This window comes from Camelus bactrianus, chromosome 6 (genome assembly GCF_048773025.1).
Source record: "Camelus bactrianus isolate YW-2024 breed Bactrian camel chromosome 6, ASM4877302v1, whole genome shotgun sequence".
Taxonomy (NCBI): domain Eukaryota; kingdom Metazoa; phylum Chordata; class Mammalia; order Artiodactyla; family Camelidae; genus Camelus; species Camelus bactrianus.
Genome location: NC_133544.1, coordinates 24,428,042 through 24,445,935, shown reverse-complemented (window position 1 = coordinate 24,445,935; position 17,894 = coordinate 24,428,042). Strand labels below are relative to the sequence as shown.

Below are 17,894 nucleotides of genomic sequence, written 5' to 3'. Positions count from 1 at the left end.
ATGTCAAAAAGCCACAAAAGCTAAATGAAAGAGCTTCCAAAAGCCAAAGCTAAAACAATTTGAGCAAAAAAATAAAGTGGGATTGTAATCCAAAGTATAAAATAAATATCCATGAATCCACACTGATATAAATGATATAAACGGGGGAGAAGAGACAAATCTACTTGTGCAGAAGACTCTAATTTATGTGGAGACAGCACACTCAAGGAGGTTGAGCATAACTTCCCACTCCTTAAGAGTGGGTTGCACACAGTAACTTCCTTCCAACAGCAGAATAGAAAGGGGAAAAAAAGTTTTTTGAGGGGTGGGTATAGCTCTGGTAGAGTGCATGCTTAGCATGCACAAGGTCCTGGGTTCAAGTCCTAGTACCTCTATAAAAAAAAAAAAATTCCTACTCTTAAAAAAAAAAACCCCAAAACAGTAACCTTACAGTGGAGAATACCTGACACACTACCTCAGCCAGATGAAGGGATACAAAATGCCAGGTATTCGATGAAACATTTTAGCTGCTAACAAGGGACAGTAAGAAATACCAGATGATTTCAGCATTTCCTGTGTATGTTTTACCCTGTAAGTAATAAACTACATGAAGGACCCAACAACATTAGTTGTAGGGGGAGGGCAAGAAGACTGCGGGTCTGTACACTTCATTTGGTAAGCATTCAGAATGAATCTTAGACTGCAGGGTCTATTACTTTAAGATATAAAAATAATTAGAACACCAACTCATTGAAGATGCTGTAGTTTTAGACTAGAAAAAAATAGTATTAGAAATATTTTCAAAAGGCCACTGTTCTCAAACACGAAGAACACAGACAACTCGGATAGCCTAGAAGCTATATTTAATGGGCCTAAAACAAATTTACCCTGATCGTTCAAACAAGAGCAAATATCAAGTCAGCCAACTGCATCCCTGAAATCAAAGGATCACACCTAGATTTTACCCAGAACAAAGTTAAACTTAGCAGGATTTAGCAACACTGAATTCTTTCAAATTTCCAACACAATTCAGCATAGCATAGCACAGAAGTGCTGTTTAAGGAGGCTTGAAGAAGTGTGGAAAACTAGAAATGGAAAATTTCCAGGCACTGATCTCATAATGGCTAGATGCTCTCTTCCTGCTTCTATCAGCATTTGCCACGTTAACTCAGCATAGGCAGTACGTCACACTTGACTAGGGGGTAGGAGTAGGGGGAGTTGGGGGAGGAGAAAACTGGAGAACGAGGGGAAGGGAGGGAGGGGAATGAGAAGGAAAGACCAGTTGCTGCCCTAACAATACAACTGCGGGGGTGAAGCCAGATCAAATGTTTTTTTTCATACTGTTTCAAAGTTATTTACGGTAAAAACCTCCAGCGTGACCCTTTTAGGCACAAACAAAGCCTTGTTCTTTCTTAACAACTAGTCCCTTGATTTCCCACACGTTATGTTGAACAATGAGGTTGGGGGCACAGGATAAAGCAGATGACATCAACCTCCCTCAACTCGGAGGCTTGTTTGGGAGCCCAAATTCTGGTCTGTGGCCAGCTAGCTATTTCACAGAGGGCTCTACTGTCCAGGCTGCCAAGCTGCGTATGCATTTGGGGGCCACGGCTAAGGATCAACCACCAGTCAGTAATTCACACAAGAAATAGCACAGAAGTCACTGCACCCAACTAGATTACCTTTATAAGTCTGTCCCTTTTCCTAGAAACTAGACTCAGTCTTCAGAAGTCATCATAGAGATACGGAATAGCAACTTAAATTTTAAGCAGCCCCCTTCTCTCGATCAGTTCAAACAAAACAGAAAAGGCTGTGGACAACTGTTGAACAAGGGGGATTTAAATGAGATAACATACTGTTTAACTTTTATGAAGAAGGAAACATGGTCAGGCTTTAATTTAAAGCTAGAAATTTGTAATATAATACAAAAATAAACTAGATTTTAATGCTATTAAATTTTAACATACCAATTAGCCTGCACTAAACCATCTATTTACTGACCTGTTTCTAACCCACTGGACAACAGTCACATAAAATGTAAATTTGAAAAAGACATTTCCTTCCTCACGGAAAAAGATCAGCCCCCAGTATAGACAACAGTAAAGCTAAAGTATAACTACTCCAAATAAAACTGATCAGAACTATAGTATAGACACACACACACACACACACACACACACACACACACACACACACACAATCTTTTCATACAGCTTTTAGTGTGAAAAGAAAGTTATAAGCCAATGGTTTCCCAACTGCCAAGATGCTTCTTGATAATTTGGGGCTTAAATTGTGATAGGCCTATGACTCAAGGCTGAACTCTTCAAATGATCTGTCTAGCTTTCTCATCTGTAAGCTAGTTGGGAAAGACTGGGACCATAACTGAGTGTAACATCAAAATTCTTAAAAATCTCATTTAGCAAAATGGATTAATAATTAGCAACAGCACTCTTGAAAAATGACAATGGGAAAAAAAAAAAGGTTAGACCAATTAGATTATTTGGAAGAGGCTAAAACAGGATAAGTGACTTCAATTATTACCATCAGGCTTTTCTTTCCTTTCTGGTGATGATTATGACATCTCTTCACAACTGCTTTTTATCTCCCTGTAATGTACGTCCAAAGTATAAATCACCTGTAGGCAATAACTCTTCTCATCTCCTAAAATTACTTCATTGTCCAATTTTCACTATTAACAAACATTCTAAATAAATGGTACTGGAGCCTACTGAACTACTACAGTATCATCTTTATGAAAATGTGGTTTTCAATTCAAAGATTCTGGGTTGCTACAACAGGCTTTTACTATGGACGTGAAGTAATGAGGAAACTTCCATATTCACTATGAATGATGAGTTGATACTTCCTGCTTCAATTCTGTGCAGTTGTCTTTAAATCTGAAACTATTTAGCTTAATTTAGCCTCATTCTGGGAAATGAGTAAGGGAGGGATAACCTCAATAGGAAATCTCAACACAAAACAAACCCCAATATATGACTGAAGGAGAAAGTTCCCACCATAATTTTAACCCATTTCTCTGTACAGAAAGGACTTCCCTGGCCATTCAAATTTTCTTTGCCCCATCAATGACTCCCTACTGCCTACTGCTCCATTTTTCATTCTAGTACTTATATTTTATGTATTTTTTGAAACTTGTTTCTTGTCTTTGTTTCCCACTAGAGCTCAAGGACCTTTTCTGCTATTCATTCCCGTATCTCCAGCTAGGTCTGGCTTATATTAAGTATTAAACAAATATTTATTGAATGAATGAGAGGATCACAAAAACTCAAGAATTCCTCTTACTAAAATATTCTTTAACTGGTCACTGCAATGATATAGGGCCAGGGAGTTAGATAAGCAATTCAATTTTCACTCGCTAGAGAGGAAAGGAAAGATGACTAACATCTATGGCCCACCCCAGCGAGCCCTGCACAATGAAGAACTCAATTCAATTAGTCCTTCTAACAATTCTATGAGGTCTATCATCCCCATCTTACAGATAAGGGACCCAAAGAGAAGAGTTAAGTAATTCCCCTAAAACCATACACCCTTTAAGTGGTGGTGTTGATGGGATTTGAACCCAAATCTGTCTGACTCCAGATCCAAGCTCAGTAAGACTAAGACATTTAACTCAGCTGTACAACAATGCCTACATAGTACATTAAACTGAAGACACAAAGAATGAATAAGACAATAAAAAGTTCACAAAGTAAGCCATGTCAAACAGGATGCAATGGAAACACAAAGAAGGGGCACACAGGCAAAGACTGGTCTAAGTTAAGACAACATTGTATTAAAAGAACTGCAAGCCAGTATTCAGACCAGCTAGAGTCAGGAGCAGAAGGAAAGAAATGAAGAGGAAGGAAGAGGTAAAGATCAGAGATGAGGCTAGGACAGTGCCAATTCATTTGTTTATTCATCCCTTATGCTGAAGTCCTACTCTGTGCCAGGCACTGTATTGGACACAGGCATTTCAATGATGAGTGAGACACAACCTCTGCTCAAGGAACTTAAAGTCTATATGAGGAGACAGGTAAGCACAAAACTACAACACACAGAGTGATACATGATAACACTCATGTATTATTCCCTGGACATATGGTGCTCCTTGACAGGAAGATGGTGAATGAGGCAGGTCAATCAAGGCAGTATATTCACTAAGATCCTTCAGAGAGAGACTGCCTCATTCAGAGCAACAACTAAATGCCAAGCCCAGCTGGCCAGGTTGTGCACTACAGAAAGTCTCCAATTCTCCAAATCTCAACCCAAACCACAGCTGCTTAAACCAGGTGTGGATATACGACCAAAGAGAGGACAATCAACAGGCTGTTCAGAGACGCAGAAGGTGGTCTGGCACACAAAAAGGAGCTGAGCCAATCAGATTCTTGCACTCAGGAGCTGCACTTCAGAAGTTGAAATGATGCAGAGAGGGTCCTAGGCAGTCTGGGCCACGAGTGGTCGAAATTTAAGAGAAAGAGGAACTAAGTGAGCAGAGGCTATGAGAAAGGTTGCGAACTGTGCTAAGGAGCTGGATCATGCCCACAAATGGGTTCCGTGGCCTGCATAATATATTAAATTTTTAAAAAGAACACCCAGCTTATGATCTCTAAAATACCATTCTTCACAAAAAGAAACCAGAACTTCTTGAAGAAACAGCTGCATCCAGGTCAGGGGTTGAGCCTAGGACTCCTAGTTCTACAAAACAAGGAAGCTATCAAAGCCCAATAGGACTGTGTCAAAAGGATACAGGAGCCAAAGCGACAAGTGAGCATAAAGAACGAATGCAACTGACTAAAACAGTGACTCTAAAACTTGAAACAAATAACACAAAATGATTTCAGTATAATACTTAAAAAACAAAACAAAACCTTCTTCAGACTACGCTAGAAACGACAAGAACAATTCTTACTTTGAAAACTGTCAATAAGGAGGAATGCATTCTGCACTTATCCTAACTTTCCTTCACGAATGACAAATTTTAGGGTAACCAAATGGCCTTAACTGATGAATTCTTTAAGAATAATCCAACTAGTAAACATAGAAGGAATAACAGAATTAGAAAGTCATTTCACAACCTTGAAGAAGCAATAAATTCACACAAGAAGTCAATGGATTCATACGTGAAAGATTAATTGGAAGCTTTCCATCGCAGGCTCCAGGCTGTTACCACCTTGGTAGGCAGGATGATGTCCCCAACTCTCCAAGAGATGTCCATATCCTAATTTCCAAAATCTATGAATCTGTTATCTTACATGGCAAAAGGGGTTTTGCAGATGTAGATTAAATTACGAATCCTTAAAAGGGAAAAGGGGAAGCATCTCAGAGGAGATGAGACGACTGAAGCCGAGGAAGGAGAGAGGTGTGGGTGGGAGAAAGAGAGAGCCAGATTCGGAGATACTATGCTCCTGTCTTTCAGAATGGAGGAAGGAGTCACTGACTAAAGGATGCAAGTGGGGTCTAGAAGTTAAAAAAGGCAAGTAAATGCATTCTTCCCTAGAGCCTCTAGAAGGAGCACAGCCCTGCTGACACCTTGAATTTAGGGCTTCTGACCTATAGAACTATAAGGTAAATGTGTGTTGTAAGCCACTGGGTATATGGTAATTCGTTACAGTAGCAGTAGGACACTAATACACGCCTGAACCCACTGATCTCTGTTAGCAGCACTAAAGGACACAAAGAGCACTGTGTGCTCTGCCATGATGCCACACAAAGTCCACAATACCGCCCACGAAGTAACCTCACCAAAAAGATAAACCTGAATCTAATTACATTTTTACAGCTGACTCCTTTTACAAGAAATATGGGGGATAGAACTGGTTAAATGACACCTCAGGGAAGCAAAGAGACAAATCCAAAATGTAGGACATTCCTTAATGACCACTGACTCCAATAATACAACTGCAAGCATATTAAGAAAGAGAGAGAGGGAGGGAGAGTGGGTTGCTTTAAAGAGATTTGAGAGACACAACAAATTAATTTTAAATAGATATTTTTGAGACAAGTGGAGAAATTTCACTACAGAGTGGGTATTATTAGATGGCATTAAGGAATTGTTAATTTTGCAAGGTATGATTATAGACACATACCATTGTGATTAAGTTCATACTTTTTAAGAAGTATGAAGGACCAAAATACCATGATGTCTAGGATTTACTTTAAAACAATTTAGCATAAAATGAGAAAAGAGAAGCAGTTACAATGAAACGAGTATAGCAAGATCCTGATAATTGTTGAATCTGGGTAATGTGTACATGGACTGACTGTACTATTTATAAAACTGAAAATAAATGCCAAAGCCAATCTGAATTAGTTGGTGACATTTAAAATTCAGGCACTTTTACACCAAAATCTTAATTTCTGACTTCATTTGAAAAATCAGATGTGGCAACAAGGCCTACATCAAGAGATGAGTACTGGCTACTCCAAATTAACAGTTTCCGCTACTCCCAATTATCCCCCATTTATCATGACTACTGCTATTTTTCTTATAGCTGGCCCAATTCACTTATTTATGTTACCTACTTGGCATTTGGGTTAAGGACCCCAAGAGTAGTCCAATTAAGAAGGTTAGTGGCAAGAGAATAGAGCAGATCCCAGGAGAGCAACTGAGTGATGGCAAAATACTAGCGTGAAGATGCAGACTCCTGCTGTTGAGGTCATCCAGCAGCCTTGGATACACATGTAATTCCCATAAGACCATGCTACACTATATGCTTCCTGTACTGAGTGCTTACTAGAATCAAGGCAGTATGCTTGACATTCTGAAAAATATGAACATGAAAATAATTCCTGCCCTCAGGATACTAACAGTCTAATGAGGAGGACTAGATATAAACATAAGTAGTTATAATGTAAGATGAAAATAAGTGAATTTAGAGAACTGTTCAGGGTGGCTCAGATGTAAAATGCAAAGTGGGGAGTGAAAAACAAATAAATATTCAGGAACAGATTATGAAGAGCACTATAGAGTACGTTGGGAAATTTAAACTATACCTGATGAGTAACAGTGAGCCACTGGAGGGTTTTAAAATATAAGTACAAGTCAGAAGGGGCTAGAGGTAAGAGTAAAGTCTCCCCGTTGCTCAAATTCGCTGATTCTATGCGCTACATCCTTTGAAGAGCCAAAAGCATGATTCCACACCCCACTGCCACCAAATGTTGCATCTAAGCCTCTAAAATGATGCCATCATGGCCTTCTTGGCCAGACAGAAGTCTGGTACCTGAGGACAATAATAAAAGGCTAGGTCACTGTACAATAGCCCTGAAAATAGTTTATATCTTTCAAATAAAGTTTAAATAAATTGCTCCTGTTACTATTACTGGGTTCCAATACTTTAAGCATAAAATTATAGTCTTATTATACCTGAAGCTCTATTAAAATGTAAAAATGTTCCTTCCTGTTTAGTCTAAGACCCATCCTGTTAAAAACAAAAACCACGTGCTTATTGTGAGTGAAAAAAACTACCTAAAATGCAGTCAAATCGTGACAGACATCAAATTATATTATGTTTCAAAGATCAGGCCCAGTCATCTTAACTGCAATATGGGACCAAAATGGCCTGATGGTAGCAGTTATCACCATCCAAGAGTATCGTTGAAATTTACACAAAACTTGGTCAAGTCCAGATTCTGGGGTACCAGAAAGGAAAGAACTAGAGACTGAGAATATTTTGTGACCAGTAATAGGCTTTAACCAATCACAGGAATTGCAAACAAAAGCAAGGAGAGAATAAGATTGCAGCCCTTTTCCTTCCCCTTAACTCCCAAACTAAGCACCAATTCCAGCTCTGACACCAGTTTGTTATACTCCCTCTCTGAGCCTCAGTTTCCTCATATGTAAAATGAGGGTGGCAGTGCCTATTTCATAGGGCAGTGTACGAACTAAATGGTCGTGAATGTTCAGTAGCACACGACCTGACACACAGCTAATGCTCAAGAAATAACAGCTTTTACTATTCAGAGTAAACTTGTTATTTTCCTGACGATATCAATGTGTCCTGTGATGCCGGCCCCTACAAATACTCGGCATCCAAAGACTCCTTTGGAGAATCAAGTTACAGTTCAAGGTACTTAAGATCAAAACGGGTATAGGCCCCTGACAACGACCCAAAGTTGAAGCCGCCACAGCTCGGCTGTCACCACATCCGCCAAAGCCTGGCGGCCCTTCAATGGGTTCCCGGCTTTGGCGCCCAGCCCCGCCCAGCAAACGCCAACGAGCCGGGTGAGGGGGCGGTCTAGACGGCGCGCCCTTCGCGCTCCGGGAGGCCAGGCCACCCTCTAGGTCTCTACCCGCCGGACTCCCCCGATCCGCAGTCACCTTGCCGACGCCTGCGGTCTTCCCTCCCTCCCCGCCCCGCGCCGCCCAGGGCCGCACCTTGAGATGGGTACGCAGGCCGCCAGCGCCCCCAGACTGGTCGGTGATCTCGTACGCGCCGGTCACCAGCAGGTCCTTGTGGATCTCCTCGCGGAGGCACTTGCGGGAGTTAACGGGCAGATGGAAGGAGATGGCGAGGACGGAGCTGGGGCCAAGCAGGAATAAAAGCAGCAACGCTAACGGGCAAGGGCCACGCTGGGCTTGTGGGCCAGACAAACCAGACATGGTGCCGGAGACTGTTCACCCCCTTGGGCCTCAACTGCGCCGGAATCGGGAGGGCCCACGTAACTCACCTCTGACCTTCCAATGCCGCCGGCGCCATTTTGGGGGCTGGCAAATAGATGAAAAATGTATAGTAAATCTTGAAAAAGGGAAGAAAGGATGTGATACCACATCGTGCCCACAAGTTAAAGTGGCTAAATGAGATTTTTCTAGACTCTCCCAGCAAAAGTTTTATTTTTGTTAAGCTCAGTGACAGCTCAGTCGGCCATAGCAAGTATGGGCAGCCCTGGAAGTAATTCTCCTTTAACGTCCGGAAACAGCACCCGCGAGTTTGTAGGTCGGTGATACCATGGCAACTAAGCCCCAATAGGAAACAGCCACAAGACCCTTCGCTGGGCCCGCCCACCAGCCTCCTGGGCGGACGGACGGGCGGACGGGCGGACGGGCGGACGGGCGGATGGGCGGGGCGGGGCGGGGGTGGAGGGGAAGACGGAGGGCGTGCTGTCCCAGCACCTTGGTGACAGTTGGGACCTTGAGCATTTGAGAGGAAAACTTTGAGAGGCTGAGTGGAAAGATTCTAATTTGGCTATTAAGGGAGCGGGGACCAGAACTTCAGAGAAAATGTAGAGGTCACTTGGTGAATGTGAGCTGGGAGGAGTCCAGTTCGTGCTCCTGAGCGGGATATTTGGGCTGGAGTAACTGATTTCAGAATTAGCATCTTATTTAGCAAACGTCGAGCACCTACTGTGCTAGCTAGTATTCAAATTAAATTTGGAATCTGTATTTAAATGTAATAAAACATTGTTTTAGCCCAGTGTGGGAGAGACCTAATGCGGTTTACCAGATAAGCGTTGTCCAGGGAAGGCAAATATTGATGTGTTTTCAATGTTTAAAACACTTTAGGGATCAAATTGCTAGTCTGTAGTAAGCAAATTTACACGGTAATCATTTCATGCTTTCCTTTAACAAATATTTTTTGACTGCCAACTATGTGCCAGGTACTATACCATGCATGCGTGTATACCGACATGTTTATTGATTTAACCGTTACTGAGAAGCTATCAAATATTCAGGGCTGAAGAAAATAGGAAGATGAAAGAGGAACACTCAACAGACTACGTTTAGAATTATCTACTTTGATTAAATTTATTGAGCATCTACTGAAATACTCAGAAGATGGACTATCAGCTTCTCCCAAATTAAATTAATTGTTCTGTATATTCTTTCAGTCTACCTAGTTCTTTTCCTGAAACTGAAGTCCCACAGCCAAAACAAGAACTAACATAAAGGAGTTGTAAAGCATTTTAAAATCTGACAAATGTCATATAATAATTATTTTATGAGGTGTCCACTTGGGAACATTTAGTTTATTTCATCACTGATCCAAGATATGATTGCTAATCTACTCAGTACATCCTGATAATTTGCATTGGCCTTTTCCCTGCCAGTGCAGGGAATCAGTAAGTACCAAACAGTTAATCTATTCATTATTTACTCTTAGTCCTGAGGCTTTGCTAACCATCAGCAAGAGATTTGCAACCCATAAAATACCCGTGTGTGTTTTTTCCTTTAAATTTCTATCTTATATTTAAATAATAGTTCATAAGCTTTAAAATATTTTCACATATATTAATGATCTCATTTGGCATTTTCAAAAACCATGTGACGTAGGCTGGGCAAGTCTATTCATTTTACAGATGAGGAAACTGAGGTTCGGAGAAGCCAAACAACTTTTGTACCCAGTCCTGTAGTTTAAAAGTGGCAAATTCAGTCTGAGGACCTGAGCCTTCTTCAAGAAGGCGCTACTATTTATTATTTTACAGATGAAGAAAATGAGACTTAGAGAAAGTGAGTTACTTTCCTAAGTCACAGCTCTCAATTCCCTTCTTGTCCTATATTCTTACTTATCCTGGCCTCGGGCTTTGTCCTGTCCCCTTTTCCTCAGTATTTTTCTTCCTAGCACTCACTATAATGCCACATACATTTTACTTACTTACTGCATTTATTAATCTGTCTCCCTAAATAGGGTATCTGTTTTGTGAGGGCAGGGATTTTTGTCTATTTTGTTCACTGCTTTATCTTCTGAATCTAACAAAGTGCCTGGCACTTAGAAGGCACAATAAATAATGGTCCAGTGAATGCAAGATTAATTCCTTAGCTCCTAGAAGAAGGTCTAACAGCAAGTCTTTCCCATTATTCCTTAGCTGTTTTCACACAAATCTGTTTAATCTATAATGCATCCAAAGTACATGTACTATTTCAATTTCACCAACAAAATTCGTATCTTTGTTTAATTGAAAAAATGTGTTCTTGTTTCCATGTAAGGACACAGGAAAAAAAAAAATCTCCCCTCTATGTTATGGAACTAGAGAGCAGAGTAGATACTCCTGAGGAACATGAATTTTTAAACTCTGCGTCTGCATTAAACAAGGTACAGATTACATCTGTTTGGGGAAAAGGCCTCATTCTGAATTGGAGAGCAAATGGAAACTGTCCCACAAGTTTTCCTGGCCTAACAGTCCTCTGCCATCCCATCATCCTGAAACTTCCGCAGCCAGACCCACCTAAGATTGCTGAAGCCTCCGGAGCCTGGAGGTGAAGAGATGTCACCACGATACAGCCTCTACCCAGTCTATCCTTAACCACAGGTTTGTCAACCTTCCGTTTATATGAGAGGGAGTATGTTTAAAACACACCTCTCCCCAGGCAGTGAATCAGAAAGTCTTATTAAAAATCTGCATTTGTAATAAGCTTACTGGGCAGTTCTGTGGTTGGGAGTCCTTGGAAGTCCCTGAGGCCAAGCTAAAGCCCCCTCCACGCCTCCTTTAACCAGCCTAATCCTCCCATGTGGCTTGAGGCTCCCCAGCTTCAACACAAAAGCAGTCAAGGATTCCTAACTCTGGTGTCCTGCCCATACAAGTGTACAGTCCTACTCACGGTGTGTATTTAAATAGCTGAAACAAGATGGGTTCTGTGAAGATACAAAAGAGCCTTTTAGAAAGCAGTTTGGCAATATTTGTCATGTGTCATACTCTTTGACCCAGAGAGTGATGCCAAGGCCCTTTCCTATGGGTCCTCTAAGTCCTAGGGTTCCCCAGGAGCTGGTCCTGGATCTTCTGTGCTGCTGTCTGGGTGATCTCGTCCAGTCCATGACCAAAAGCATCCACAGACCAATAACTCCCATATACCCTTTAAATGCATCCAGAGACTGATAAGTCCCAAATGTGAATCTCCAGCCCTGACCTCTCCCCTAAATTCCAGAGTCTATATCAGGCTCCATAATTGACATCTCCACTTGGATGACTAATAGGCAAGTCATACTTAACTCTTGATTTTCCCTCTCCCCCGGCTCCCAAGTCTGCCTCTTCCCCATCTTAGTAAACGACACCGCCTGCTACTTCTTCATGGAGGCCATCCTTGTTTCCTCTTTCTTTTACCCCTACCCTACACAGAGTTAGTTCATCAGCAAGTCCTACCAGTTCTGTGTCCTAAATATATGCCAAACAGTCTCTACATCTCTCTAAGCTGCAGATCAGCAAACTACTGCCCAGCTAGGTAGGCCACACCTGGCATGCAACCTCTTGTTTTCGAATCACCCAAAAGCCAAGAATAGTTTCTACATTTTTAGAGGATTGTTAAAGGAAAAAAAAAAAAAGTAGAGGAGGAGCAGGAGAGAGAGGAGGCAAAGAAGAATGTGTGACAGAGAGTTTATGTGGCTCACAAAACCTAACATATTTACCCTCTGACCCTTTATAGAAAGTTTTTCTCATCTAGATGAGACAACAGCCTCCCTACTGTTGTCTGCCTCCAGTCTTGCACCACTATAATCATGCTCCTTAATACACCTCGTGTTTTCTTAAAAAGTGTAAGTCAGATCAATCAGAATAACACCTAAATACTGCAGCCCCCATGGTCTGGCTCCTGCCTACCTCTCTAATCCCATCTTACCCAGGGATCACTTCCTCCCATCACCCACCCATCCAGTCTCCTATAGTCACCTGGCCTTCCAAACAGTTTTAGTTCTACCTGTATCAGAGCCTTTGCACTGAATGTCTACCTGGAACTCCCCTCTCCACATCTTGTCCCATGAACTCTGGACTCTGCCGGCTGCTTCACATCATTCAGGTCCCAACCCCAGTGTCACCTCGCAGAGAGCCCATCTTGCATAACTAACCCTGCCCCAGGTTACTTTCCATCATGTGATCTGGCTTTATGATCTGTATAGTACTTGCTACTATTTGAGAGTATCCTGTAATTTCTTTTTTGTTTGTTTGTTTATTATCACCCAACCCTACTGGACCTTAAGCTCTAAGAGAGCAAGGTCTTTATTTTGTGTCTGATAGATCCCTGAGGCCAAGCACAATAGTCTGTACATACTGGGTGGTCAACAGATATTTGCTGAATGAATGAATGAAATAATACAGCGTAATATAAATCACTTAGCACATCAACAGAGAACAGTTGCTCAATAAATGCTAGTTCCTCTATCTCATATTTTAACTGCCTTTTTTTTCATATGGAGAAGCTGAGGCCCGAAGTTGTTAAGTGACTTGCTGCAAGCCATACAATGAGTCAGTGTTAGAGCTGAGAATAGAAATGAGAGCTCTTAACTGTAGACCGGTTTTCAGACATTAATTGTCATTACATTTGATAATACATGATATTTATTATTAAGTTCCCACTCTACTAACAAATTTTAGATTCTTCTGGGTACTCTTTTTTCTACCTTCACTTATATTCATAGTGCAACTTTTGTGGGGTTTAAGTAAATTTTAGTCTTTCAGAACATCCATGAAGATATTAATAGTTGATGTGAAGCTCGTAGCATTTATTAACATCTCCCCTCAATTCACTCTGCTCCAAAAAGCAAGATTTATCTTCCTCTCCAGATTCCCACGATGCTGAATTTTTATCTTTCCGGATGGGAAGCATGAACTCCTCGCTAACCCTCCACCAAAATGAATGCTCTTCATCAGTGTTGTCTATGGAACATTGTCAAGTTAAACCACTTGGCCTTATATGTTACAGCCTGTAAATCCTGATTGCTAGGATCAAAGTTCTTCTAGTGATATATGTGAGCTGAAAGCACTAAGAAGTCTGGATTTAACAAAAATTGTTAGGAAGAATTTCAGAAATGATGCAAGCAAAAGATAAAAATGTGTCCCAAAAGAAAAAGTTTCAGAAAACATGAGAACCATCACGTGAACCATCACCACGACCGACATGCCTTGAGAGCAAACCAAAGCCAAAAAGGACAGGAGTAGAGGGGAGGCATCTCCTCTGCCCCATAAGCACTGTTTGCTCATGGAGAACACCAGCCCTAGAGCCCAGGGCAGAGAGAAGAAGTCCTGGATGCCAGGAAGACAGAACCCCAAGTCAGGGATGAGATGAAAAGAAATCCACTGGACCAGTTGGAGTGAAGGAACCAAGGGACAAAAAAGAAGAGTTGTGAAGATGAGACTCTAGGGGAGAAGGAAGCAGGGTCAGGGAGGTCAGCAGGAGAAGGGAGGAGCCCCCCATTTACCTTATGCCCATAGCCCCGTACGCTTCTGAGAAGAAAAAAGTATTGAGAAGGAATGAAAGAAACAGAGGAATTGCTCAGTATTTTGTGAAGTAGCCCCAGAGATGAGGTCCTCCAAAGGAGGATTGAAATGGCATCTACCCCCAAACTCCTGGGTACAGCCATGCCTGAAGCCTGTGCATAAGCAAATACTCAAAGGGCTTGAGATTACTTCAGAAGTGCTCTGAGACCTTAAAGCTTGGTGATCTAGAGCAGAAGACTACAATGTTTTCAGCCTTCACCCCTGGTTCTGAGAAAGTTTTGTTTCCTTTTCAATGCGTTTTCCTTGATAGGCCACTAAGTGGTCAGGGTCTGGTGTCCACTATCACCAGCTATCTTTGAAATCCACCAAAACTCATTATCCTTCCACAAAAGCTCCATCTTGTGAGCCAAATGGACCATTCAGATGGGAAAACACCACCAGCTGCAGGCACCTAGATAATGTCCACATGACTTTTCTTTTATTATTGACTTGATCACCTCTGCACACTGGAATCACTTGGCAGCTTTTTAAAACCTGCCAACGCCAGGACCCACCTGGAATCCAAAGCAGACACTGAAAACAGAATATCTGTTTCTAGTCCCAGGGAATAGCATATTTCAGTGGATCCCTAACTTTGCTGCGCATCTGGGGATCTTTAATAAACGCTGATATCCAACCCCTACCCCCAGGGCATTCTGATGTAAGTGGTATGGGTGCAGCCTGGGTATTGGGATTTGTAAAAACTTCCCTGTAATCCAGCAGGGATCCAGGGTTGAAAACTAATGCTCCACCTAACCCTTGGCCATTCCTATTTTAGTGCCTAACCTTTCCATGCCTTCCAAGTAGCATGTTCTCAATAAATATTTCTCAGTCTGATGTGCATCCCTGTTTCTCCTGCTCTAGCACCGCTGCCCTTTCTCCTAGAACAAGACATGAAATTAGACCTCTGGTCAGCGGAGAACCTGGAACACCAGCCTGGGTACAAGGTTCACTCCTGGGCTGGCCACCTTCCGCCAGCTCTAGTGTTAGCAAAGAGGGAGGAATGGGAAGCAAGGGCTTCAGATGAGGAGGAAGCTCTCCCTGCAGGCACATGAGAGAGGCTTTTTCTTCTCTTTGGCAGAAAATCATTGTGGCACGTGGACAAAGAAAGTATTAATAACCTTTCTAAAGAGGTACTTCTCCAAGATTTGGTGTTTCACAGACCACAGCCAGTGCTGTCAGTTCTACAGATGGCCAACTTCTGCATTTCAGATAGTGGCTTCTGAGGACAGCTCAGCTTGCATCCCTAAAGCAGAAGGCCCAGCTACGGGGAAGGGAATCATCAGAGTCTCTAAGCCAGAGGTCAAAAGCCGCTACCCACATGTTGGTTGGGGGCAAGAAGACTGACCCCCAAGCAAAGTCATTCGAGAAAATTGACTCTAAATTTGGAGTGCAGCAGGAGTGTATAGTTCAGAGCTCATGCTTAGCATGCACAAGGTCCTGGGTTCAATCCCCAGTACCTCCATTAAACAAACAAACAAACAAACAAACAAACACCTAATTAGCCCACCCCACCCCCAAAATAAATAAATTTGGAGTGAAATGAAAGCAACATTATGGCATTATAATAACCAGGGCTTCATGGCAAGCGCATGTTGAGAGCCATGGTCTGGGCATCTCACTGGAGGTGTACTGTAGACAGGGGTCCTGGCTCTGCCCTGCCACCCACTCACTGGGTGACCTTGGACTGGAAGTCATGCCATCTAGATGTAGACTTGCTCCTTTGTAAAATGTAAAGCCAAAGACTGAAGACAGAGCCTTTCTTTGACTTCCTATAAGCAGTCATCCAAAACAAAGTGGAGAAGTCATGGGCTTGCAGAGCCGATGCTAGTACATCACTCACAGCTGAGCTCCACCACCCTGCTTCTGGGTCTGGTGTCCTGGCTAGGGGCTCAGCAAGCACGGCTGAGCTGTCTGCAGGCCATGACCTCCAGAGCTCAGCATCTAATGGCAAAGACCTCCCAAGGGCGAATGGTGTGACTAGGATGAAAGCCTCTGTGTCAGTTTCCTAGCGCTGCCATAACACATTACCACAAACTTGGTGGCTTAAAACAACAAAAATGCATTCTGTCACAGTTTTGGAGGCCAGAAGTCTGAAATCAAGGTGTTAGCGGGGACGGGCTCCATCTGAAGTCTCTAGGGGAGAATTTTTGCTGGCCTTTTCCAGCTTCCAGTGGCTCCTGGTGGCTCCCTGCTTTCCTTGCCTTGTGGCAGCATGACTCCAATCTCTGCCTCTGTCTTCACATGGACTTCTCTTTTGTGTCTCTCCTCTCTGTCTCCTATGACACTTGTTACTTAGGATGCACCCGGATAATCCAGGATGATCTCAAGATCCTTAATTACATCAGCCTAGACCTTTTTACCAATTAAAGTCATACAGGTTTCAGGGATTAGGACCTCAATATATCTTTTTGGGGGACACAGTTGAACCCAATACAGCCTCCAAATGGAGAAAGGTAGAGGGTTGTACAAACGCCTATCCATCTTTAAAGTTCAGGTCATCAATTTTCAATGTGTACAAGTACTGAATCATTATGTTGTACACCTGAAACTCATATAAGGTTATATGTCAGTTATACCTCAATTGAGAAAAAAAAAAAGCCTAGGTCAAATGCCACCTTATCCAGGAGAACTTGCCATTTCACACCACCCAGACACTATCTCCATTGGGCCATCCAGTTATTCCTGCACTGTCTGTACGTTCCCCTCCTACCTCTAGACAACCTGTATCAGAATCAACTATGGAGTTGGTTAAAAATATGAATTTCTGTCTTCCCTGCCCCAGCCCTACCACTGTCCCTGCTGCCAGAGTCAGGCTTTCTGAGTGTGGGGCCCCAGTGTGTGCATTTTAGATCATCTCCCTGGGAGATTCTGCTGCACCAGAGGTTCACCCATGCCATGCTGTGAACTCCATGACCAGTTCTCTGCTGGATCTCTAGATGTCTTACATTTATTTCAGATGATAAGAGGTGGGATGTAAGTGCGTGGTCCTAGAGTCAGAACGCCTGAGTTCTGTTTCCTACTACTGTGTGACTTCAGGCTAGTTACCTAAACTCTCTGTGCTTCTGCTGCCCATGTAAATGAGGAAAATTATAGTGCCTACCTCTTAAGACTATGGTGAGGATTAAATAAAATAAAACATGTAAAACATTGAGAAGAGTGTCTGGCACATCTTATGCACTCAGTAAATTTAAGTTGTTGTGAAATAGAACAGGTTGGCAGTAGCTAATTTTTTCACTGTATTCTTAGATCCCTCCCTCCCAAGAACATATCTTATCATCACCAGTTATTGCTAACATTTATTGAATCTTTCTTTTCTGGGCACTGTGCTAAGCTTAGCAAGAGCTTTATCTTATTTTACACTCACAACAATGGTATAAGACAGATGGTATTATTATCTCCCATTTTATGGATAAGGAAACTGAGGCTCAGACAGGTTAAGTAAATTGCCCAAATTCCCGCAGTCAGTAAACAGCGAGGCCGGGAAGCGCAGTATCAGCTCAGGTCCCTGTTTCCACAGCAACCCTGCCCTTCTACTTCTGCGATCCCCTGAAGGCATTCCGTATGCCCTCATCAGGCCCAGCCATCTCTCTGAACCAGCTTCCTAAACCTCCCTCACACAGCTTCCCCACATCAAGTTCCCCACTTTTTCTGGTCCCTCCAAGCCATGCTTTTTCATTCTTTGCCTCCTTGGTCTGGGCCCTCCAGGAAAATGTCCTCTTCTGAGAGGTGTTGAA

The 17,894-nt window shown here is 42.5% G+C and overlaps 1 protein-coding gene across 1 annotated transcript in view; it reads right to left on the bottom strand.

The window, feature by feature from the left end:
* The window catches only part of TMED10 (transmembrane p24 trafficking protein 10), a 35,719-nt gene extending 27,077 nt beyond the window's left edge, over positions 1–8,642 (bottom strand). Inside the window, exon 1 of the mRNA XM_010963035.3 lies at positions 8,354–8,642. Coding sequence (XP_010961337.1) covers positions 8,354–8,578 — 225 coding nt within the window. The 5' untranslated portion in view covers positions 8,579–8,642. The remainder of the gene's footprint in view (positions 1–8,353) is intronic.
* Between the last annotated feature and the right edge of the window lie 9,252 nt (positions 8,643–17,894).